This window comes from Ambystoma mexicanum, chromosome 2q (assembly GCF_040938575.1).
Source record: "Ambystoma mexicanum isolate Mex_15411 chromosome 2q, UKY_AmexF1_1, whole genome shotgun sequence".
In the NCBI taxonomy this organism is placed as follows: domain Eukaryota; kingdom Metazoa; phylum Chordata; class Amphibia; order Caudata; family Ambystomatidae; genus Ambystoma; species Ambystoma mexicanum.
In genome coordinates, this window is record NC_090924.1 from 866,366,108 (window position 1) to 866,392,298 (window position 26,191).

At 46.0% G+C, this 26,191-nt stretch overlaps 1 protein-coding gene across 6 annotated transcripts in view; it reads left to right on the plus strand.

Annotated features, from left to right (window-relative positions):
• Positions 1-26,191, plus strand: part of MPP7 (MAGUK p55 scaffold protein 7) — a 1,979,219-nt gene that overhangs the window by 1,908,494 nt on the left and 44,534 nt on the right. For all 6 annotated transcript variants that reach the window (XM_069648102.1, XM_069648107.1, XM_069648105.1 and 3 more), the window contains one exon: positions 14,311-14,454. In XM_069648102.1, coding sequence (XP_069504203.1) covers positions 14,311-14,454 — 144 coding nt within the window. The remainder of the gene's footprint in view (positions 1-14,310; positions 14,455-26,191) is intronic.

The following is a 26,191-nucleotide window of genomic DNA, read 5'->3' on the forward strand; positions in this document are numbered from 1 at the left end:
ACATGGAACTGGGACACTTGAGAGCTCTGGTCACTATAGGTATGGGCATAAGAGTTTCAAATGGATTCCTTCCTCCGATCCATTCCTCATCTATGTTCTCCTCCTATCCACAGTGAATCTTTTCTTTGGGAGCTTTTCCGCTGCCAGGAGGTGCAGCACTGCTCCGCGTCTGCTCCGTCCGACGCCTCTACTTACCCCGTGCCAGACATGACATTGGGCCCAGTATATATTGAGGCGCCACACATTCTATGCCATTGGTTCCTTTTTTCTGCACACTGTTTGCTATCAGGAACATGCTCATTGAGCTTTTTTTAATTCGTTACAACGCCATGCCCAACCCGGCAAAGGCCTTAGGTTGCAAACTGTTCATGGATTGTAGCTGGCAGATGCCTTTACCGGATCCACACCAGAGTTGCCCTCTATTGCTTGGGTGAGGAGCACAGCACCCATGACTGCGAGTCGTGCTAGTCCATGCATCCAAAGTCCCTACGTGAATGAGCAGTGAAGATCTTACCCTATATCCACAATGCAAGGGGTGAAGTCGAGCGGTCTCGTTAAAGGTCGCATGGTGCACATCAGTGCTCTGAAGTGTAGTCGCCCCAGCACAAGAAAACTGAGGACAAGAAGAAGCATCACAAGAGATCCCACTCCCCAAGCAGATCTTCGAACCGGCATTCTTGGTTCTCTTCTAAGAAGAGCCACAGCTACAGAGAATGCCACTCGGGTACCTTTTCTGACCCATCCTCCACTCCGAAGAAATGGGAACAATTTTGCCTGAAGATGGAAATGGCAAGAAATGTATACAGCGCCAGCTATGGCCCGAAGGCATCTACGTGCTAGGAGACAGGGGTAATCGGGAATGGCCAAAATAAAATGGCATAGGCCACATTAAAACCCTAAAACGCAGAATAAATGCGTCTTGAGCACCTTATGAAAACTTAGATGGTCAAAGGTCTCCCGAAGCTGAAGTGGGAGTACATTCCATAAAGCAGGGGCAAGGACAGAGAAGTATCTTCCACCGACCCTAGCCCCACGTTATCTATGGTCCAACAATTTAATAAAAGCAGAACGTAACTGTCTGGCAGGAAAGTACCTATTGAGCTTTGTTTGCAGGTATTCTGCTCTGATATCATGGATTGCACGGTGCACAATACAAAGAATCTTATACATGATGAGCTTTTTCACTGGCAGCCAATGAAGCTGTCGCAATAGACGAGAGTAATGAAACATTCTCGTAGCTTCCAGTGCCAAGCGTGCAGCCACATTTTGCAAGAGTTGCAACCGAGAGATCAGACAATCAGGTTGGCCTAAGTAGATGCCATTGCAGTAGTCCAGCAAGCCCATTATCGATGCCGTCACCAGCCTCAACCATAAGAAATGGTAGAGTGTTCTTGAAAATTTCAGCTTGAGGAAACCAGACTTGCATACTAAAGCAACTTGCACCACCCTGCAGCATGGTAACAACATTTTAATACCCAGGCTCTTTACTGAATCACTGAGTTTGGGACACTGCCCCAGTGAAGTAGGCCAAAAGTCTGGGGTCCAGAACGAGGTGGAAGGATTAGAGCCAAGCAACCAGATCTCCATTTTATCTCCATTAAGTTTCAGCCAATATTTGGCCACTCACTTATTGATTGCAACAGACACCCAAGTAGTTTAGAGGGGGGGTCTAACAAAGGCAAATTCAGATGGTAGAGCAGCTGAGTATCATCAGCGTAAATATAAAAGTGAATCCCATGTTCACAAATGACCTCTACCAAAGGCTGGACATAGATATTAAACAGAAGCAGGGACGAGAAGAACTCTGGGGAACCCCGCAAGATGGAGCTACTGGAGATCATTACGTCCAGTAAGAACTGATGAAACTCACTCAAGTGATGGGCCAGAGAAACCCACTTTCTTCAGACGACGTAGAAGAATGCCATGATCAATTGTATGCTTGATGTTAGAACTCTTCACCAAGGCACCAGTGGTTTCGGCCTTGGCACCATTGGCTCAGGTGACAATGGCCATGGCCTTGCCACTGATGGGTCCCACAGCTTCCTCGGGGACCGGCACAGGGTGACTCCGCACAACCACAGGCTCAGCCTGACCTGAAGAGGGGCAAAGTTCCCCAGCACCATCAGATCCTTCATTTGGGCAGAGAGGCCATGGCGATGGTTGCGACTTCGTTGTTGCTGCCAATCGGCACCTCATGTATGGGGACCCTATGGAATATGCTCATCTTCCTTTGCAGCCCTTCGTGTTGAAGATTTATGATTGTTAGATTGTAAAATGTTTATTGCACATTCGGCTGATTAGGCCTTTCGTGAAGGAATAAAAAACAATAGTGATTTTTCATTTTTTATTTATTGTTTATGGTTTGCAAAGAAACCTTTACACCATATCACAATAGTGATTTAAGAATACAAATAGTTTGTCAAATATTATCACGTTTAAAAACAGAAACTAAAAATGCAGATTTCATTGCAAATATTTAAACCATTTTAGTTATAATCAGACCTTCTTAAACTATAACAATTTAAATTATTCATTCTTATTTAATTATAACGCACCTAATACTGTACCCAAATTTGGTTTTGAAGTGCGGATCAGGGACCGGGACTCAAACCCCTGTTGCTCTGCGTGGTCTTGCTTCCAAGACCAGCACGTTGTCCCTGTGCTATCCTCCAGTCACAGTGACAAGGAAACTGATTGGATAGGAAAATGCTACTTCAAGGGAGAGAGAGAAGTAATAATATGAGATAATTACTTCATCACTCACAGCCCCTGTGTTCTAGAGATTGTGCTGATTTACCTTGCTGGATCTCCGTTTACATGCCCTGTATATAAACCCAGCAGTTGACTTTGTACTAGTCTTCTCAAAGTACCCTAAGAGCAGTGGCAGTACAGCATTCTTGTTCACCAAGAATCCTTTCTTCCTAGTAAAGGGACAAATTGATCATGACCTTGAGGGTTTATTGGCTGGGCAGACCAGGAGAAAATGATATACATTTTCCTCCTCTGACCCACATATTTTACGTTTGGCATTCATTGCTATGTTCCATCTTTTCCTATTGCTTTCTAATGGTAAAGCATCTGCCCTGGCAAGAACGAAGGGGTGTCTTGTTTGGGGGTTGATGAGTGTTTCGAGGTATGATTGGTACCCGCCATATGGCATACAAATATCCACTCCGGATTGGATAAAAAAGCCAACACTTCTACAACTGTTGATTTTTCCTTTTCATATTTCTTTCTTTTTAGCTCGTTCTAAATCGACCTAATGGAGGCCAGTGGATAGATTTCAGTGTCTAATATGCGCTCTGATCCCAAAGATGCAATGTATCAGCATAGCTGCCTTCTGTAGTTCGAGACGAAGGTCTGGTAAAGTGTTTGCCCCAGGCCCTGTCTACCAAACTTTGAGTCTGGGCTGATGCTCTTTTCACAGCACACCTTGCTTGCGAGTGCCTCACCCTTGGTTGCTTGCTTTGGTAGCTCACCTCGGCATGGGGAATGGCTGTTGGGGAAGCCTTGGGCTTAGTACTGAAGGTTTCCAGAATTGATGTCCTACTCTGTTGACATTTCTATCCAGACCCCAGACCTGAGGTGACTATTCCATCAGATTTCCTGCTAAAGGCTCTTTCAATTTCGGCCCCAAAATTGTCCTGATGGTGCTGACCACTTTTATGATCGCCTTCCCTGCTGTTCCTGCTTTCCTAGTTGCTGTCTCTGCTTTCAAGGGCCAGATTTGAGGAAATGAAAACCCTGAGGTAATTGACAGTATACAATCTCTATTGCAGCACCATCCATTTTAAAACAGGGATTTCTTTTTCATTATCAGTAACTATTGATAACCATGACTTTTGATTTGCCTTTGTTTAAAAGTAAATAATTCACATTGCAATAGGTTGGCACTGGCATTAGTTTGTGTCTCTAGGGCATTTGGTGTCCTGGCCATAAGGGCTAAATCGTCTGAGTATAGCAATGGTACTGGCTTCCCACAGATTGCCAGTGTACCTTTTAGAGGATTCTTCCACAAACATTGGCAGGTCATTAATACACTAGCAGAAGAGGATTGGGCCAATAAACGACCCTCTTTGACTCATCTTTTCGTGGATCATTTTTCTGTAAGTTGACAATAAGGACCATATCTGATCTGCACAGTACTTAGCATACTTTGCACATCATCAGGACTTTATATTTTCAATATATCCCATCTGTGCAGGTTTGATCCATAGCCCCTCTCTGATGACTAGATCCAGAAAAACTGCATATATAGGTGACGACTTAGCCACATCATATTTATGGGAAATATCCCAGAGAACAATAATCTAGTCTATAGGAGATAGCCCCCTTCGGAAACCCCTCTGTACCTAGTTTAATCCACCTATTCTGAAGATGTATGCCACCTACAACGAAGAAGGAGACACCAGGTGCCCTTTGGGATGGATGTAAAGATTAGAAGGGGTATCTGTACTTCCATCCACTATATAGTATCTGTACTTCCATCCACTATATAGTTGGTGATAGAGGCACAGAACACCCCAGACAAGGTTCTCTAATGGTAGCTATGAGCGAGCAACCAAGGCTGAGACTCCAGGGAGGTGATTCAGGCTGCCAATAATGTATACAACTCTCTGTGGTACCACAGTTTAATTAGATTCAGTAAGAAAGCACCAACTGCTGACAGTTATTAAAAAGCATAAGAATTACTAAGCATTGTGTAACTTCATAGACCTTAATGTAGAAAGGCAGACAATATTCAGTACATTGGCATAATGCTATTTTTAAGACCAAAAAGGCATTGCTGTGTGAGGATCCGCCCACCTGGGCAACCTGTAGGGAAAAGTTAAGGTGTACTTTATTTGATATATTATAGCCCATTCCAGATATGTTCATTAACAGTCTGCTACTCTTTCTACAGATCCCACTACCCCCAAAACACCTGGAAAGCCACAGGAGAATAGGATGCAAGACGAATCTGGGACCCCTGGATGAATCTTGAGGATGGAAAATGTTCTTCCTCGTCAGTGCCTTTGGTGCCCTGGCAGGAAATTTGATGGAGTTTGTTGGCTTTACTTGACGGGACCCCTCGAGAATGGACTTCCCTTGGAAGAAGGATTTGCTGGGATGTCGGTGTCAAGCCGAAGAAAGGAACCAAGCAGTGTCGGAAAGGCAGCAATTCTGGTCTTTTTGTTGGTATTCCGTTGTCTGGTTGCTACGCCGGCTGTGGATGTCTCGCGAAGATGAAACTTACTGTGGACCTAGACGAGGCTTGGATGAAGATCCTTTGGTGGTCATCAATGACTTTCGGTGACGACTGGTGCAATGGCAGTAGCAGCTGTCATGTTTTGGTATTTTGTTGTTGGCTGCCTTTCGTCGTTCGGTGCTGCAGCACGGATGACAGAGTGGCTTCTGGTGACTTGGAATTGAGCACTGGACTGGACTGCGGACCATCACCAAGTCTGGATCCTCAGGAGGTTTCTTCGTGGATTGGTGGCGGGAAATCCAATGGCGGACACCCCTCAGCAAGCCGCCATCCTGGATCTTCTCTGGCATGGAAAAGCAGACAGATGTCATGGCAGCAGTGTCCCTTCAAGGCTTCTTCAGTCATTTGGAACTTTGGCAGCTCCGGGTGTCATGCAGTACTATGCCAGGGTACCGGGCGATGCTCAGCAGCTTGGCTTCCAGCAGTCACAAACCCTCCTTTGGACCTGGAGCAACACAGATGGACTTGTTGGTTCAAGATGTCCAGGCACTCCTCTTCTGGACCCACAAAGATATGCCTTTTTGGACGGCAGGCACACAGGACTGGCGTCCAAGACACTTCGGGAGAAGAGCATCAATTGTATGATATTCCCTCATAGCTACAGGAAGAGGTCACCTAGCCAGGTCCTCTCTGGTTCAATCCTTGAGTCAGCAAAAGTCAGCTTTTGGATTTCTTGAGTAATTGCAGTGGCAGACTTCTTCCTCCAGCTGGACCCAGGATACAAGCTTAAGATGACTTCAGCTTCTTGCTTCAGGTTTCTTGTTTCATCTTCTGACCAGGAGGCGAGTGTGAGGTCCCCTGTTATACAAAACACTCCCCATTCACTCAGGCTGAGTCAGATTTAGCCAGTCAAACATACACAAATGCATTCATGCAGGCAGCACCCAACCTGGCTCACCGGCATTAAGGCAATTCACACAAAACCAGACACTCACAACAATGGATGTGGATTGGGGGAAACTCCTCAGCCTTTCAGAGCACTACACTGCATTAATGAAGTTTCAGTCAGGGCTGGCTGAGGCATTCTCGCAACCAAAACCAGACACCCACAACACAAAATGCAAATTGCCTCCTCACTCCATTCATACAGGCTCCACCCCAATGGTTTACCCACAACAACCTGTCCCTGGGAAGGCTCCAGCCAGTCTGTCTCTAGGCGGCATCCCCAGAGCCATATATGGTGTTTCCAACCAACAGCCATTCAGGGGAAGGGAACAGAGACAGGGCTTCTCAGGACTTTGAGAAACAAGAGGGAAAGGCAAAGGAAACCAAGAGGCCACCAGTGGACATCTTGCCTTTGTGTAGGAATCTATTGATTCCTATGGCAGGGCCTTGGTATCCCCAAAATGGAGGCTGTCCGGAGCCACTGTCAAGTCAGCATGTAGCTGCCACAAGCCCCTACCTTGCTCTGTGGGCAACACACCTGTGCCCAGAAACGTGCATGCATAATATCAAGAGAGATGGCACAGACAACGGAATTCAAGTTTCAAAGAACTTTATTAAAATGTCAGGATGGTGTAAGGCCCAACTTGCCCTATAAGTAAGGTAGGGATTTCACCTGCATAAAGAAATCTAAGAAGCCAGTGTAATTCTGAATCAAAAATTATTTCTGTGTAAAAAATCATGCTTGCCCTCACATCTGGAAATAAACAGGGTGTGGGGTTTCTTCCTCTAACAAAAACAGTGTTCGAAAGTAAAGTCTCAGCTGCTCGCCGCTTACGTCCTTCTTGGTCTTTCCATCTCAGGCTCAATACAGTTCCAATAGCTGTTAGTCTCATCAGTGTTCAAACGGGCCTTGAGGTTCCCTTCCCCAAGTTCAATATGGTATAGGTCACACAAAAAGACGATCCTGAGGTTCCCTTACCCAAGACCACACTTCTTGGTTCCTTCGACTCTCTGGGTTCCCTTCCCCAAGATTTCAATGTAGTGTCTCAGTGGCTTACTCACAATGTCCTTTGCTTGTCCTCATTTAGGGCTCCCTGGTCTCGGCGCATTTATCAGACCACAGAGTCCACCCATCACAGGCCACGCAAACCAGGAACTGCTTGGCTTGATTCTGAATGTCTGTGGTCGTCACAGTAGAGCGCTCTTTGGTCTAGGCGCAGTTGTTAGACCGACCAATCAACCCATTACAGGTCGTGCAACCATAAGTCTCCCCCTTAGGTTTGGTTAGCCCCTCACAGGCTCTTCTGCGTTGTGCTTTGGGTTTTCCACACTTGGCTTTCCTTTTGGCTAGTGCAACCCTTCTCTGCATCGGTCTTTTGCTTTGCCACAAGATCATAAATCTTCCTCACATTTGTAGTTCAAATACTTAAGTGTTTGTTCAATTTGCCACATGCTTTCATTCTGTTCACAAAGTTGCTGATACACAGTTTGATATTCACTATGTCAGTCTAATTTACAAATGTTTGTTTGGTATTAAATATCACTTGTTCTTAATCAAATAGCAGTTTCCATTCAGTTCGGTGTTCAGTATGATGTGCTTTCACTCATAGCACTTTTCATTCAGTTCGGTGTTCAATATTGTTCGCTTTCACTTGTGCTTATGGACCGTTACTTGCCTGCGGTACCATGATAGAGCTCTGCTCTTCCCGTGTCCTCTGACACTCACTGGTTCTTCACATCTACCCAGCAGTGTTTCCGGGTGTTCCTTCTCACCTCTTCCAAAGTCAGGAAGCAGATTGCTTTCTTGCCTGGCACATCCTCGCACATGCTGGCTTTCCAGTTTCTTGCAAAGAATGCAGAACGTGTTCTTTGCTGGCAGCTCCTTTCTGCAGCTCAGCTGTTAGGTAGCTGTCTACCCGCATTCCACTACGAAGGCTCCCAGTCCTGCGAAGCCACGCGCCCTGTTCTCACCGTATCCTGCATGTCCTGGAATCGTTGCTGGTCTCCAGGCTACCTAGTCTGGCTTCGACCTAGCGGTTCTCCTTCTCTCTTCACATGGTTGCCTCTCCTTCCTTTATACACCTGAGCCCTACTAAGGGGCTTCAGGTGTGTGTTGTTGACTTGGTTTACCTGGCTATAATGAGCCCAATTAGTGGGACATGACTGACGTTCAGTACTGCATGTTCTTACACCTCTTTTCTTCGCCTCAGTACTAGAGTGGTGTTTGTAACGGGAAGTGTACATTGCTTCTAGTTGCCTCTTCCTCTTCTCAGTACGTGGTGGGCATTTACAGGGAAAGAAGGTGGAGGAGTGGACCTAGTCCATGAAGGCTTAGAGAAGGAGGGGTGAGTCTATAGAAAGGGGGATACATGTCTCGCCATTCAGTACTCTCTCCGCAATGACCCTCCACCATAAGTGATGCTCCCTCGCTTGTCCACCCACAGGGTTGGGATCCAGAAGCGATGGCACTTCCCAGGCCACCTGAGCAAAATATCCTGGGGAAGTAGCTGTGAGAGTGCCTTCTGGTTTCTCACACTACACATGGGTGCCCTAAGGTATGCCATGGTTTGTGCTGACCAAAACGTAAAAATGAAGAGCTGAACTGCCGGGGTTCCAAACTGGACTCCTGTACAGAAAAACACCAACAAAGAAGTGGCAGGACAAGGACATGGCAGCCCTGTCCCTCCAAAGCATTTCCAGCATCACAATGGCACCTTCGGTTTCCAGAGAACAGGGGGACTTTCCAGAGGAACTCTTTGGAAGGGAGGGGGGGTGAGGTGGTTGCAGATGTCAAGGGACTAGCCTTGGACTTTGAATCTTCAGCATGGAAGTGGTCTGGACACCTCCCTTGAACTTTACATTTTTCTAGCTCTCACCCTGGTAAGCCTCAGGCGTCATTTCAGAAACAGATTGCTAAGGTGGGTGAAACATTGGGCACATCTGCTCTGTTTGGCCCAAAATTCAATTTGAGTTGACAGACCTCCTGGAGAAAGGCCCTAAAAGGGAGACTCTGCTACCTTCAATGTAGCAGATGAGGTACCAGGGCTAGAGGTCTGGGAGACAAGTTGACGGAGGAATTGGCTCAGAAGCATAGCCCTGCCCCCTCAGAGCAAATCTTTTGTCCCCTCATGCCTCCCCAGGGAGCTTAGTGGTACATACTGTGAACTTGAAGTCCTCCACCTTTCCTTCTCTTCACCCTGATAGGTAGGATAAAAGGCTGGACGGACGCCTGGGGGGAGGAAAGATTTTGCACAATTAACGGCTTTTGCGCCCTGCTGAAGTTCTCGTACGGTTTCTGGTCCGCTGTGGCCAGTGCAGCTGAGCACAGGCCTAAGGAGGAGATGCAGGAAGGCTTCCTATGTATGGTCAGTGATGGCAGGGAAGCCTTCCGTCAGATCTTACAATTGGGGCTAGACACAGCTGATTGTGTCAGCAGATCCATGGCCACAAGTACGATGGTGAGGCGTCCATCCTGGGTGAGGAAATCAGCGTGCTCTCTCGATAACCAAACTAAAATCATGGACATGCCCTTTGATGGACAGAACCTGGTTGGGGCAAAAGCTGATGATGCCCTCCAATCATCGAAGGTCACAGCAAAGTCATTGGGTTTGACCATGCAACTACCCTATGCTCCTCTATGGCGGGGTCTGAGGTTTCGTCCCTCAGCATCCTATGTCCCACATGGTTGAGGCCAGGCAGCCCTAGGAAGTCTGCAAGGCAGGAGATTCCCAGGGGGTAGAGCTGCCCCCAGAGCAGGGTTAGGTGGCTGCCACTGACCCCTCTGCACCACAAGGCATGAAACCTCTAAGATAGATTTCCTGCCACTAAACCCCTGTGGGGGAAGCTCTCCCTGTTCAGCTTGGAATGGTCCAGGACCACGTCCAATGCTTGGGACTTCCAAGTCATCCAACAGGGCCACTGCCTCTCTTTTGTGTAACGTCCCCAGACAATGTCCTTTAATCCAACACCATGACCCTCAATGCAACACCTTGCCCCGGTATCCCATCCGCTTGGGAGAATGAGTGTAATATAGCTAGTGCTGTGATCGGATAGGGCAAGGGTTGATATGCGACCTACTTTCTGGTGCCGAAGGAGGGCGGGGATTTGCATCCAATACTGTATCTGCAGCTGCTGAATTTGATCCTACGCAAGGACACATTCAAGAGGGTTACTCTAGCCCATATTCTGCAAGCCCTAAATCTGAATGATTGTTTGGCTATCACTGGACCTTTAGGATGCCTACTTCCATGTGCCTATCTATCGGAAGCACAGGAAGTACCCAAGATTCGTGGTACGCCAACTTCACTTCCAGTTCAAAGTCCTGCTTTCATTCTTTCTTCAGCTCCCAGGGTTTTCATCAAGCTGCTAGCAGTGGTGGCAGCCTGCCTACTGGGCCACAAAGCCTTCTGCATCCTAGTGGTTCCAGAGGCGAGGCTACACATGAGATCACTTCAGTGGCTCCTCCATTGCCAATAGTCCCAATTTCACAGTCTCATGTCTTCCTTCTGCAGGTCTCGGATCAGGTGGCTTGGGATTCTGTGTTGTGGGCCATGAGCGACAACTTGCTGAGAGGTGTGTTGTTTCCTCAACTGGTCCCAGGTGGTGGTGGTCACAGACACATCTCGGACAGGTTGGTGTGCGCACCTGTTGGAACTGACAGCAACCAGACTGTGGTCTCAGGATCACATCAATTTGCTGGAGCTAAGAGCAATCATGCTGCCATGGTCTGCTTCCTCCCCTCCGTGAAACGCAAGACTGTGTTCATCCAAACAGACAACACAGTAGCAATGAACTAACCTCAACAAAGGTGGTAGTATGGGGCTCTTGCCGCTATGCAGGGAAGCAATGTGACTCTGACTCTGGGGTCTGGAGAACGGATTCTCTCCGGCTGCCCATCTGGCCGGAAGAGAGAATGTCACAGTGGGTACCTTGAGCAGACAGACTTCTGCCTCCCACAAGCAGGAGCTTTAACAGGAAGTTTTGGAGGAGATCTTCTCCTTTTGGGAAAGTCGTCAAGTAAATCTCTTCGCTTCCACTGTGAACAGGAAGTGCAAGTTGTTCTACTCCAGGGAATGTCCTTGGCAGGGAGTTCTGGGGGGTGCACTGACGGTCAAATGGTCATTCATCCACCTTTGTGTTCCCACTGATCCCTGTCATTCTGCTGGTTTCAGGAGATTACGTCTGTTCGTAATCACATTGATCCTGATCACTCTGGACTGGGCCTGGAGAATGTAGTACCGGAAGTTGCTGTACATGTTCATCTGCCCTCTTTGCTGCCTTCCAAAGAGATTTGACTTGCTCTCCCAATCTGACGGGCGGGTTCTCCACCCGAACCTCATCAGCCTGAACCTTCATGCTTAGCTGCTGAGAGGTTGAGGTACAAGAGGTGGGACTTGTCAGATGAGGTCCTTGATGTACTTCTCTCAGCTTGGAGACCCGCAACCAAGTCGATTTATTCCTGTAGATGGTTTACAATTTAGCCTTGATGCCAGAAGAGGAATCTGGACCCTTTATCTTATTCGTTAACCCCAGTTTTTAATTTTGATGTCCTTGGCCCAAGCAGGCCTGCAGATTGGCACTGTTAAGGATTTCCTCACTGCTAATCTGGTTTTGAAGAGGTACCCGGAATAGGGCTCATTCTTCACAATCACTACGATCATGCAGTTCTTGCACGGTTTGTCTAACCAGTTTCCCCCACATGAGTTTGTGGTTCTGAGGTGGGACTGAAATTTGATTTTGACATTCCTTATGGGAGCTCCAGTTAAGCACCTCCACCCTGTTCTATCAGATTGACTAATGTTAAGGTGATTTTCCTGGGTTCATCACTTCTGCCTTATCTTTTAAACCTCCCTATTTAGTTTTCTCCAAAGAGAAGGTGATGGTGAGCGAAACCCTCTTTTCTTCCAAAAGTAGTCTCGATGTTCTTCTCTCTCAAAAGATCCATCCTCCTGTGTTTTTTCCTCCACCTCATGCGTCTAAGGCAGAGGAGTGATTCCATCAGGTGGACCTGGGCCTTAAGCTACTTAGTCTCTGTCTGACGAGAGAGGCCAGGAGGGATTACCAGATTGTCATTGGTACCCTGGGCTTGTGCTGGCAGGGCTATATGACCAAAGTAACCCTGTCAAGGTGGATCATTCTCTGCATCTCAGAATGCTATGATCTGGCTGTAAAGGGTGCCTGAGGGTCTCTGAGCCTGTTCTACCAGACGAGAGGCTGCCACCTCTGCTGTGCAGAGGAGGGGTCCCTGTCCTGGACATCTGCCAAGGGCAGACCTCCAATGTTTATTGGTCTAGGTGGTGTCCTTGCTCTCCTCCCTCATGCTGGTCTACATACTGCTTTGGGAGTCTATCATAGATGAGGATCACTCACCTCTCTGTAATGTTCTTTTTGGATGGGGGTTCCGCCCACGGATTCCTCATCGCCCTGCCACTCTTGGTGGATGCCGTGAGGGGTCAGAAAAGGGAGCCAGACACAAGGTTGTCATGTTTTACCAAAGATATTTATTAAATGAAAAAGGGTTGGGGAAAATGCCTCTCTGACCGTATGCTAAAGAGGAGTTTCCCTACATGTCAGGATGTCAATAGCTGAAAAGCCGTCTTTGTGTCCAAAACATCCTCTATTGACCTTCACATTATAAACAAAAATAATACAAATGTGTAAGAAAAATATGTTCAATTGGTAACTGCCAAAAAGTAAAAGATTCTTACTTCTGCAAGTGGCAACACGTAATTAGTAGTATGCCATGTGGGTCTTTGGTATTAGTATTAATCTTTCCACAGCAGGTGAGTTCTGGCAGGCGAGTACACCAAGCAGTTGATGTTGTAGAAAGAGACCTGGCAGGAGAGTACACCAGGCTGTGGGCATTGCATAAAGAAACCTGACGGGGGAGTACACCAGGCAATTTGTAGGCCCTCTAGAAATGTTAAAGAAAGGAACAGGATCGTGGTTATTAGACTGTCTTCAATATGGGAAAGGGGGAGATGCTGTGTCTCATCTGATGGAGTCAGGACATCTCTCCGGAGGTAGTCTCCTCCCATCCGATCCTCCCTCATACAGCCGCCACCAGGGTCCGGTCAAGTAGCGGCTCCCGTCCCCTGGTCACATGGGAGGAGGTCCCCACAGGGAAAACAGGGGTGAGGGTGGATTCATCAAAATAGCCAGTGCACCAATGGTTCCCCGGCCCCTCAGTGTCAGAGTACTAGGGGAAAATGGGTGGAGCTAAGGTCATGGGCGCAGTAACTTAATATATACTGGTTCGGATCTCCTGCGCAGGGCACGTAGAGGCAGGTGAAATGTTTCAGAAGAGGAGCTGTGCTATGGATAGGCAGAAAAGGATGTGGAGTGTACTTAAATTGCGCAGTTGGACCTAAATTAGAGTGATTAATACTTGAATTTACAATTAGGAATCCTTAACAGCATCAAAAAATATATACATATATGAAGCAATTGGATGTGTGTAAGTGATTTAATCCAAGTGCTCACTGCTGGCAACCGCTTGAGATTTATCCCATTAATACGAATCCAAGGCACTCAAGCCAAGAAATCAGATGACCTACCACAGGGGTTTCTTTGACTGAGGAACCCTTTTTGCAGCGCAGTATCTACTTTGCATATCCAATCCACCAGGGGATTTTGCCCAGAAATACTAGACTGCCTTGATAACGACCTAGTGGTCGAAACATGTGTCGGCTGTGCTTGGATTAAATCACTTACACACATCCAATGGCTTCATCTATGTATATATTTTTTGATGTTGTTAAGGATTCCGAATTGTAAATTCAAGTAATTAATCACTTTAATTTAGGTCCATCTGCACAATTTAAGTGCACTCCGCATCCTTTTCTGTACATCACCTTGGAGGTTTCAAGGGGAACCTTCTGTGTACTTTCAGCTGCTTTTAGACAAGACCTCAGGAAGTTGAGCGCACCACGCAGTTATCCCCCCATTTTTGTTATGTGCTATGGATAGGATGTCATCATAGATGAGCAATCCATGGGCAGAACATACATTGGAAAGAACATTTCCAAGAGGTAAGTAATTTGTTCTTCTTTTGTATGTTCAGAAATTGCTTTAGTATGGACTGCTCTGGTAAATTTGGGGGGAAACCAGCTAGAAAGTATGAATGCTTGTTGTGTTCTAAACGTATTGCACTTTTTGAAATGTGCTTTTTCATTTAGACAATAAAGCATTTGAGAACATTGGAGTTCAAGCCATTCGTAATATTTATAAAGCCCCCATCAGTGGATCGCTTGAGGGAAACAAGACGGAATGCCAAGGTTATGTCCACCAGAGACGAAAAGGGGACTGCAAAGCCGTTCACAGTAAGTATCCCATGTACCAAGACTGTGAGCTTGTGATTGGAAAAATAAATGGATCTTCATTGCCCACTTCATATGAAAATCCTCATTGCAGTGTCTGCATGTTCTCTGCCTGTTTAGCACACCCATCAAAGCAGATAGGAACTAAATGAGCAGTCAACGCTACCGGCTTGGTCTCCAGGGCAGCCTTAATTGCAGAGTAGTTGGCATTGTGAAGCAACCAATTGAACACAATTTGGCATTGTGAGGAATTTTGCACTGCTGTGGAGGCCTCTGAGTGGCATATATAAAGTCAAAACAGAAATTCACACAAGTGTTGCAAAGTTGTTTAATATCAAAAAGATGCTAGTTACTGTATTTTGCAAAAATGCCTAACATATAAGGAGGGTATGTTAAGACTGTAATCGGAACACCAACATCGTTATGCCTTCATCAGCCCTTCTTCATTCAGTGCGAGTTTCTCCCTTTGTGAGGGACAGACTTGCCTGCCCTAAACAAAAACAGTTCCCTCCTGACCAAATGTAAAGACATTAGTACCTCACCTGGGACTTTGTTTTGTTTTTTTCGTTCTGGCAAGAAGAGGGCTTTGGTGTCTGCCAAGGCTTTTGCATTAATATATTCACAGTGCCCAGTGTCACTTAGTTGTTATGTGGTTATAAATCCGGCTCTGACTGGCCCCATTGCATTAGGGTCAACACTGGTAAAGCCTTGAGTTATTGTATCTGCCATATTGCACAAACCAGGGTGACTGTTTGAGTTGGAGAGTTGGAGGTAGAGATGTGGGATATTAAGTGTAGAAGCTCCTTTTCTTTGCCCCATCAGTGATCCTTTACGCTGTATTTATTACACCTAACCTCCTACCAGACTCCTGTGTTCTGCTTCAGGGCTTCACCAATCTATCACGGCCACCCGTAACTGCAGATTCAAAAAGCAAAATAAAATGTGTATAAATGTTCTGCATTCATGGAATACAGCACGATACGCGTGTTAACTGTTTGTCCCATGCTGAAAGAAATAACAGGATGGCCGCAAAAGAAAAGGGAGCTTTCCTATAAAGTGCTGTCTGTCCATTGCTGTGACTGTGAACACAGTGGGGAATAGATCAGTATTTAATGTGTGTGGGTGTTTGGCTGGGCTGAGCCCCAGGACTTATCTCTGAGCTCCCGCACTTATTGTCTCAGGCTCAGTTGATTTATAATATGGTGATTTGGCAACTTAATTTTAACTGTCAGTCCGTCTTATTCTCACAACAAGCAAAGTGTGAGCCATGCTGGCACTGCTGTGGCAGTTATCCATTTAAGTATACAATGAGGTGAAAGTTGACTGTGCTGGGTGCTTGTGGTGGTCATGCCAGGACATTGCTCTATGAAATTCGTGCTGCTTCACAACTGTTATAATTGGCAGCACCACCGCAGCAAGGCGGTGGCTAGGGGTTGTGACACGGGTAGCAGCCAAGCTACCATGGTACCAGGTGCAGCCTACCAGTTCAGCGGGCAAGCTGGCACACAGATATCTATGTGCCCATGTGAATATAGTGCTGACTGTGCTGCTCCTCTGAAAGGGGGGGGGACGCATATAGGGAATTGATACCCTGGGTACTACACCTTTTTTCTTCTGGTTTGCAGCTAGCATTTGCTGCACCAATAGGAGGCATGCTACAGCCACCAGCTCATTGAGTCTTAAAGGCATATTGGCAAATGACTGTGACCAGTGCTGCACGGTCACCAGGACAGTTGGGAAGTCAGAGGGGAGCATGGCATGGTGAGGACAAGGGTGGGGGAAAAGGCCACTGCCAAGGAGTTCCTCTCTTGAGTGCTGACCTATGCAAGAAGATCTTGCTGAGGTGCAAGATGAGGTGCTTGACCGACTTGTTGGCTCGGTGCCCACCTCCTGTAAACTCACTTTTACGTCCCCACATCCCATCCTCTGGTCTGATGTTCTGAGTCTTTTCAGTGACCTTTCTCTCCTTTACACTGCCCTAGATATGCATTCCCTTGCACCCCTTGCCTTTTATCTCCTTTCCTCCTTTCCCATGTGACACGTTTTAAGTCAAACGTCTGCTGTGCTCCTTTTCTCTTCACTTTAGCCATATGGCCCTTCATTTTCCTGCTCCTCCACCCTCCTGCAAGGCCTAGCAGACTGCTGGCTGATGTAGACGTCAATTGCCATGGGAACATTCTTATTGACATGGGGGTGAGGGACACTGGGGAACATTGGTCACGGGCGGATTTCGGTTAAAGATGAACCACTGAGGACCTTAATGCCTTATGGGGGGTAGGTAATGTTGTATACTAATAGAACCACACGCGCATACACACACTATCCCCCCACCACCACTCACTTACCCATCCACATATCCCCCGACAGTCATCCATCTATTTTCCTTTATTTTATTTTGTCTTTATTCAGCTTGAATTCGGGACGTAACAGAGATCTGTGCATAGTTGGGGATTAGAAGTGCGCATTAGATGGTTAGGTGCAGACAGTCCTTACAACATAACATTAATCACTGGTAGACCGTCTAGGGTAGCTGGGAATAGCTAAGTGGGGTGGGAAATAAAGTGCGGTCACCAGGAGGGATACTGGGCCTGGTGGATTTGGGGGCGAGGGAATGTTTCCTACAGGGTCTGAAGAAGGTGCTTCTCGAAGGTCTTGACTTCTTTTCTGAATTGAATGTGGGTGGGCTCAAGTCTGATGTTGATGAGTATGAAGTTCCACAAGTATAAAGAGAATCTGTTTTTCCTCTTTAATTATTTTTTTTCTGTTTCTACTGCTCTAGTATAGCCAGATCCTGACTTCTGGTTATATGCTGTCTGACCGAGATTACTTTGTTTTCAAGGTAGTAGCGTGTGTCAGCTGTGTATGAAGGTGATGCATGTTTGTATGGATAGCCAGTAAAGTTAAAGACCTTTAATTAATTATTACACGGGTAATACCAGAGACCAGTCTCTAAGCATTGGACCAGGATTCAAATTTGTGTTCTGCGTTGTCTTGCTTCCAAGACAAATGTGTTGCCCCTGATCTGTCGTCCTGGCCCTTTCATGAGGTGAGCAGCAACATCAAGGATACTACTTGTAGGTACTAGCGTGGTGGTGGGTAGCCCATTGTGCAATGCGTTTCATCCGTTAAGACAGGACCGGGGCATGTTAGTGGATCTTAAATTGGTGTCCAGTATGAAGGGCATCATTTTCCACAGTAGAGATAGTTGGTGCCATGTTCACTGAATTTTCTTCAGTATGTTGTTTTGAAGGAATGGCCCTTTTCTGTGTGCAATCCAAGAAACCTGCTGCAATCTGTCAGAGGAAGTATGAAGCCTTTGAGATTAATGGTGGACCGTCGGGTCTGAATGTAGAGGTGTTGGGTATTGTTGGTGTGGAACAGGAATTTTCTTGTGGTAGGGTTAAGGTAGCGTGTGACATACAGGTTGTGATCGGGGTGAATCAGGACTAGAGTTGTTGGATATCGTCTGTGGATATTTGCAGGTAGACTTGTGTATTATGTACATTGCTGGATATCAGTGTTTTTATTGGCGAGGAGGTAAAGTGCAAAGATCTTGGGTGAGAGGATGGATATCTGTGGGACACACGGATGAACATCCATGGTATAATATTTGATAGAGCTTTGCATGTCAAATCACTTTCTTTTAACTAATTCAATAAATGCATTCTTACTCAAATCTGCATTGCTCCAGATAGATGAAAGGCAGATATACTCCAGACAATACTTTGCAGTCAGGTTCAGAAGCATTCTCAGAAGCACAGGAATAACGTAAAAGCACTGCATTGGTCTGTTACTCCTATTTCATCGGGCTGCGCTGCAGATCTATTCATCACCAGCAAAATATGCTATGATCAAGCAGAATGCACATGCAGTGTGTATGCTACAAAACAGCAGCACAGTGCTCACAGCGCAAGGATTCTGCAGTCCTTGGGCCAACGCTGTAATAAAAATGATGGACCATGCATCCTAAAATGACTGGAATGGAAACCTGCTATGCACCAGTGCTCACCACGAGTCTCTCCTTTACGAGAAGATTCCCTGCTGTAGCATTCACTCTGGGTTAGGGGGAACTAGAATTGGGTACTTTGTGGTCTTTCCCTGATGTTGTTGCACAGCTCACACCATTTATCATTTGACTGGGAAAGGAGCCCCACATTCCACACAATTGCATGCACTATCTCTTTGTGTCATGTTGATAGAAGTCAATCTGCCAATGTATTTATGAAGTACCTGCAAAAAGGAGTTTCCCTAAAATGGCCCTCCCATACTCCTTTGTCCCGTTTCGTTTCTTCTGTATTTAAGGCTGTTGACTGATGGCAGCAGTGTGATTGAAGACTATCATCTCTCTGAGGACAAACAAGGCTGTTTCACCAACTGAGAAGAAGAATCCGCAGACTCCTAAGCAAGGACATGGTGGAGGCGGAACCAAAGTCTGTAGTCACTGTCAAAATGACTCCTGAGCTCCCCTATTTGACGAATATTCCATGCCAATGAAAAGAAAGATGGCTGAACATTTAATAGACAAGGATATAAAAAAACAATAAGGCTAGCCCACCCGAGATACTTGCGGTCTACAAGAGAACATTCGAGCGAAGTACAGGAGAAACGGGCCTATCACTGGACTTAGGAATACTATTGAACCTAAGAGAAGGGGGAGGGATCGTGAGTGGGGCATTTCCAATGAGAGAGGTTCCGCCCACGTTTGTACCAAAAGTAGAGGTCCCTGAAACGGGTACAGTAGGAGCGCAGGTAACACCAGCCCATTTCACCGCCCAGTATGTGCATGTCCCCTTTTCCAGGCAAGAGGTGAATACTATAAAACAGACGATTCCCGATATAAGAAAGAATCCAGCAGGTTTCTACAAGGAAGTAGAGTCAACCCTGAGATCAGCAGTGCTTACTATGAGCGATATAGATTTGATTTTCCCAGTCATTTTGCCAGCAGATATATGGAAACAGATAAGGACGGTAGATGACGTGGGGGCTTTTGGCGCCACATGGGCGGAGTTACTATTGGCGGACAAAAATAAAAAGTAGGGGAAAATCCGGGAACCCGCATGGCAGATCTACCAGAACGGATAATGCGGAGATTGAGAGAAATAATTCCAGAAAAAAGGATTCAGTGGGACAAATTAACTACATGTGTACAGGGCAAGGATGAGCCAGTAACAGATTATTTCAATAGATTTGAAGGAGTATTCACAGACTTCAGTGGGCAGGATGTGAGCACAGAGTCGGGGAAAAGGCTATTTGTTGATAAATATGTGAGGGGACTAATATTACCAATTCAAGATATGTTAATGGCGTCGGAAAGTGCCTGGGCAGCAAAACCGGTGAGTTAGATATTACACATAGCCAAATATTACGAGAACAGGGTAAATGTGGTGAAAGAGAGAGGGATGAAGGATAGAGTAAATTTAAAAACGAGGGTGTTACTGCAGCAGGTAATTGGATACAATAGAGGTAGAGGAAATGCACAAGGCAGGGGAAATTTCAATAATATGCACGGGGTGTCATTGGGATTAAATCAATGTGCGTACTGTAAAGAGGAAGGACACTGGCGAGCGCAATGCCCGCACCTACAGAATAGAGGTGGGTTTGGCCAGCGAAGGCCTCATAGAGGACATCAGGGGTTGAATGGCCCAAGCAGAAATAGCATGCAGCAGCAGCAGGGATATACCAATGGAGGTAATCAAAACCAATCCTATGGTCAAAACTAAGCTCAACAGAACCAGGCATTGAACCAAAGTGTTCCGAACCAAAATCACGGCGGGCAGGGCCAACAGAGAAATGATCAGAGTGGAGGACACCGAGGGGGAAATGGGAATATTTTTGATACACAGCCAAACACGTATTATAGCATCAGCGGTGACTACACGTCGGACGATGTGTTATTTTCGCAATAGGACAGCCCACGGCAGGGGTCGGAACCAATGTCTATTCCCGTGAATCAGAGAGGACCCTACGTAGAAATGAGAGTCGGGAATAAGGAGCACCGTTTCGTTGTAGATACAGGGGCACAGAAGTGTTTGATAGACCACCACTTGGTTCCGGAGATCCCACTGTCTGGGCAAAATAATGTTTCTGTAGGGATCGCAGGTACACCAGTAATTAACCCCATGTCAGAAGCTGTCCCAATTACAATAGGACCATTTACGGAACAGTGTCCATTTCTTCTGACAGAAAATTGTGGGGAGAACTTGCTAGGATTAAATTTGTTGAGAAAATTGGGGGCAGTTATACATTGTACGGCAGATGGGGTGTTCCTCACAATTTGTCCTCACGATGCACCAGTGATGGAATTTATGTCAAAAGCGTTACCAGAAGAGCGAAGTAGAGTACCAACCTGTCTGTGGGCAATGCATGATAACGATGTAGGATGCTTGAAAATAGAGCCAGCAAAAATAACTTTGAAAGAAGGTGTTACATTACCACGAATTCGCAAGTATAAAATTTCTGTTGAAGGTGAGAAGGGATTAAAGAGTATTGTTACTGACCTGGTGAGATTGGGGGTGGTTGAAAAAATTGCAGGTAGTACGTGCAACAGCCCGATTCTTCCATTTTACAAGAAAGGAGGCAATGAAGTACCATATCGTTTCATAATTGATCTGTGCGCATTGAACAAAGTGGTAGACCCACAATTCCCTTTGGTCTCAGATGTCACAACAATACTTACAATGATACCGGCCACTGCAGAATACTTTAGTGTAGTTGATTTGAAGAACGCGTTCTTTAGCATTCCAGTGGATAAAAGCAGTAGATATCTGTTCGCGTTCACTCTAGGAGGTCGATCATTCACATTCACACGCATTCCACAAGGATACACAGAAAGAGCGAGTATTTACAGCAGAGCGCTAAAAGAGCAGCTAGACATGTTAGAATTACCCGAAGGTTGCATACTCTTGCAGTACATAGATGACTTGTTACTAGCTGCTGACACGAGATCTGCAAAGAAAGTACTATATTACTATTGACACACCTAGCGACCCATGGTCACAAGGCAAGTTTGAAGAAATTCCAGTATAATCAAAAGGAGGTGTCTTATTTGGGTTACCTACTTTCGAAAGAAGGGAGAAGATTAACACCAGAACGCATAGAAAGTATTTCTAGTATGCCTATTCCAAAAACTCAAAAAGGAGTAAGAGCTGTAATAGGCATGGCGTCTTACTGTCGGCAGTGGATTAGTAATTTTGCGTTGATTGTGAAGCCGATGGTGAGCTTAACAAAAAAGGATGCAGTGATGCCTTTACAGTGGGATGAGGAATGTCAGAAAGCGTTTGAGCAATTGAAAGCTGTATTATGTGCTGCGCCAGTTTTAGGCACTCCTAACTATAAAAAGATCTTTAGACTATTTGTGAGCGAGAGTGAAGGATGTGCATTGGCGGTTTTGACACAGGAACAAGGTGGAAGAAATAGGCCGTGCGGCTATTATTCTTCCGTGCTGGACCCTGTAGCGCACTACCACGATGTTTGCGATCTGTTGCAGCGGCTGCTGCATCAGTGAAACAAACGGAAGGAATAGTATTGGGCACACTTTAATTTTGATGGTGCCACATGCTATAGACGTTCTATTAAATAGAACACAGACGCAACACCTCACCTCTGCTAGACTAACAAGATATGAGCTCATCTTGTTTGCACCCCACATCCAAATTATGAGGTGTAGCGCATTGAATCCTGCAGAATTAATGCCACTGCCCATAGCAGAAATTGGTGACAACGAATCACCACCCCATGATTGTTTAATGGTCACTGAAGAAGAAACAAAGGGAAGAGTTGACTTGAGCGACCTCCCACAGAAAGAGCCGGATGGGGAGTTGTTTTGTGACAGCTCTTGTTTTAAATTACCAGATGGCACGTCAACTGCCGCGTATGCTATCACTACTCTAGAAAGGGTTGTGGAAAGTAAAAGAATCCCATACAATTCAGCACAAGCCGCAGAAATTATAGCCTTGACTAGAGCTTGTGAACTCTCTGAGAATTTGAACGTGAATATTTATACTGACAGCCAGTACGCCTTTGGCGTGGTTCATAACTTTGGCCGACTCTGGGCTGAGAGGGGTTTCTTGACATCACATGGTGCCAGGATTCAGCATGGCCCTTTGATTGTACGATTGTTGTCTGCACTTACGTTTCCAAAGCACCTAGCAATAGTAAAATGCGAGGCGCATAAAAAGGTAACATGTAAAGTGGAAGAGGGAAACGCATTTGCAGACAGGATTGCGAAACAAACAGCCACTGATTTGAGTACTAGAATGATGACAGTACAAACAGAGGAAGTACCTTGTATGATAGAGAATGGAGTTGCCACAGTCAAAGAAATGCAGGCTGAGGCCACGACCGAAGAGATTCAGGGGTGGGCTGAGGGCTCTCCTGAGTTAGATTTGGAAGGATGTTGGGTGGGCAAAGAGCCCTACCCACATTTGCGCGAAGAAGATGGTACAGCATTTATCCACAGTATAGAAAAATGAGCACATAAAAAAGAATACAGAAAGGCTAGTGCAGAATTGTATTACGTGCCTGCAACACAATGTAGGGAAGGGAACCGTGACTCCAGTAGGTAGTTTTGGCCCACCCTCTATGCCATTCGAGGTGATCCATTTTGATTTCATAGAAATGGAAAAGTGCCAGAACTACAAATACGTGTTAGTGGTGATTTGTGCATTTAGCAAGTGGGTGGAGGCATATCATTTAAAATACTGTACTCCCATGTCAATGGCAAAAGTAATGTTGAAGGAGTATTTCTCCCGGTTTGGGCTGCCCCGTGTCCTGTGGTCAGATAACGGGCTACATTTTGTGGGCGCAGTAGTACTACAGATCTGTGCAGGTCTACAGATAGAGAAACGATTCCACAGTTCCAGGCATCCCAGTTCTGCCGGGCTTGTTGAGAGACATAACAGTATCTTAAAGTCAAAGATAGCTAAAATCTGTGCTGCGAGCAAGTTGAATTGGGTGGATGCATTACCCCTAGCGCTATTGTGCATGCGCACATCTGTACAGGCTAAAACTGGGCTCTCTCCCTATGAAATTATAATGGGGAGACCAGCAAATGTATGGTGCGCACCGCAGCCCAAAAGATTATGTGAGGTCGAGCATCCTGTGTTAAGCACGTACAGTGGCCTCTTAATGCAGAAGTTGCGTTTGATTCATCAGCAGGTGCAGGAAGCGTTACCAGTGCGATACACCGGACCAGGGCACGCGCTGGAGCCTGGAAGCTGGGTCCTGATTAAGAACTTTGAGCGGAAGACAGCATTAGCACCCAGGTGGCGCGGCCCCTATCAAGTGTTGCTGGCGACACAGACGGCCATACGGGTGGACGGCCGCAAGGCCTGGATTCATGCTACCCATGCCAAAAGGTTCCCAGCTTCACTGAAAACTTTGCCTGATCTAGACGACCAGAAAGAGACAACGGTGCTGGAAAAGAAAGCAACTGTTGCCAGTCCACTGCCACAGCATCAGCCTAAGCGAGAAGTGAAACTCGAAACAGAGCCTGAGGAGGCTGCCAGGAAGGGGAAAGGGCAAAAAGTGCCCCAACGTTGCTCAGCAGAAACAACATCACTGCCGAGCGACACAAACTCTGCATTGCAAACACGAGCAGAACCAACGCGTGTACCCCTTTGGCGCCCACCAGCTTCTGCAAACGCACCAAGGCCAGAGAAAGAAACTACATCATTGCCACTGCGCTCATCGCTACCCATCATTGTGCCGCAGGCTGACACTGAGCCTGATACTGGAAGTACAACGGCACTATTCACGGATCATACAATACCAGGAGTGAAACGGTATAATTTGCGGCCTCGACAGGCAAAGTGATCCACAGATCTTTGGTGCTTTTCTTTTGCCTTTGGTTCCACTCACGGTTGGAGTAGGAACCAGGGGCGTAGAGGAGAGAAGTGTGAGAGTTGTGCAAGTCGGACAATTCAAGACTCACGGCTCCTCGGTGCGCTTATAATAAAGTACATGTGGCAGGAGCCAGAGCAGGACAAGCTGGACGCACATGAGTACTAATGCTGATAGAGTACATGTGTCCTAAGCCAGAGCGGGATAAGCTGGATGCACATAGTACTCCGTCAACAAAGAACTGTTCAGAAATCGTCTGAGAAGTGGGAGAAAGAACAACTAATCTTGCTTGGAGGGGATAAGTGATCTAGGCTGTGAAAGGGTTGGCAGAATTGAACTGTGACATTTTCATTGAACTTTTGGCATCAAGAACGAGAGACATTTGCGACGAACTTTGCCAGCAAGAAGGACGATGAAGAGCAAATCAAGACCGGTTTCAGCCTCCTCCTGCACCCCTGCTGAAAAGATGATTGTTTTAGAGACTGTAAATTTTGGAAAAAAACATGATAAAAGGAATAAGGTACTGATTTGGACATTGGTCCTGTGTTCTCTAAGTATGGTAGTACCAACAATAATAGCTATTACACTATGGTTCCTGGAGTCCGCGCACCCATTAGAAACACTTTTGCTAAAAGCAGCTACTGAAAGCCCGGTTCATGTAATCACTGGTACTTTGTCCCCAATGGAAGAAAGACATAGAGAAGGATATGGCAACAATACATTGTTGCTCATCATGAACATGACCCATGCGGTTTTAAAGAAAAAAGATTTCTGGGTTTGTGCCCATTTACCACAGCACGGTGGGAAAGGGATAGGCTGGTATGTACAACCGTTATCATTGGTTTATTCATGTGAAGTATCGTTGAGTGCAATGTTCTTTGGGAAATGGAACAAGAGTAATACGGGTCAGCTAGATGAGACCAATATGAATGAATTTGAGGAAGTGATCATGAAACCTGTGGGTTGTTCCATATTCCACAAAGCTTGCGTGTTTTCACCAGATCCCATGAGGAAAAATACACGAAAGACAACAAGACTAGATAGATTACATAGGCAGAATAGACTGACCCCGCCAGGAGAAGAAACTTCAGTAATGACATTTCGAATGAGGGATGAATGGAATAAAGATACTGTGCCCCCTGCCTATACAGTGGATTAGAGCCCCAAAACTGCTCCCCTATGTTTAAAGAAAAAAGGTTCCTATAAAGTAGGAACGTTCAGCAGCTGCCTGAACACAGTGGTTTTAAAGCACGAAATAGAACCTGTGTACGTAGGGGGCCGTGTTTACTTTATATGTGGGGAAAAAGCATATCCATGGTTACCTAGAAACTGGGGAGGTACGTGTTACTTGGGTCTACTATTCCCAGGAGTGTCCTCTTAGAAACTGCAGAAGTAGTGAGGCGATTAAAAGGTAGAACCCGAAGGAGCAGTGAAGATGGAATGATGGCAATGGATGTAGCCAAATAGTTTATACCATTCTTGGCCCAAATAGAAAATTCCTATAATATAAGAAAACTGTCTAGAATATTAAAAAATACAATAGATTCAACAACGGATATTTTATTCAATATGACGTTAGAAGAGAAAGGAATAAGACTAATGGCACTACAAAACAGAATGGCTCTTGACATAATATTAGTTGATCGTGGGGGAGTTTGCAAACTCGTAAAAACTGCATGCTGTGTGTTCATAGATGACTACTCCCCTACCATATTCAAAGCCATCCGGAAATTACACGTCCCACACTCTCTACTGAAGAAGGGGGTTGGGGGATAGGATCCTGGTTTTGGGGACTATTGCGGTCCTGGGGATGGAAGCTAATTTCGATACTAGTGGTGGTACTTGGTATATTCATAACATGTTGCTGTTGCATACAATGCCTACCAATAGTTTGCACTGA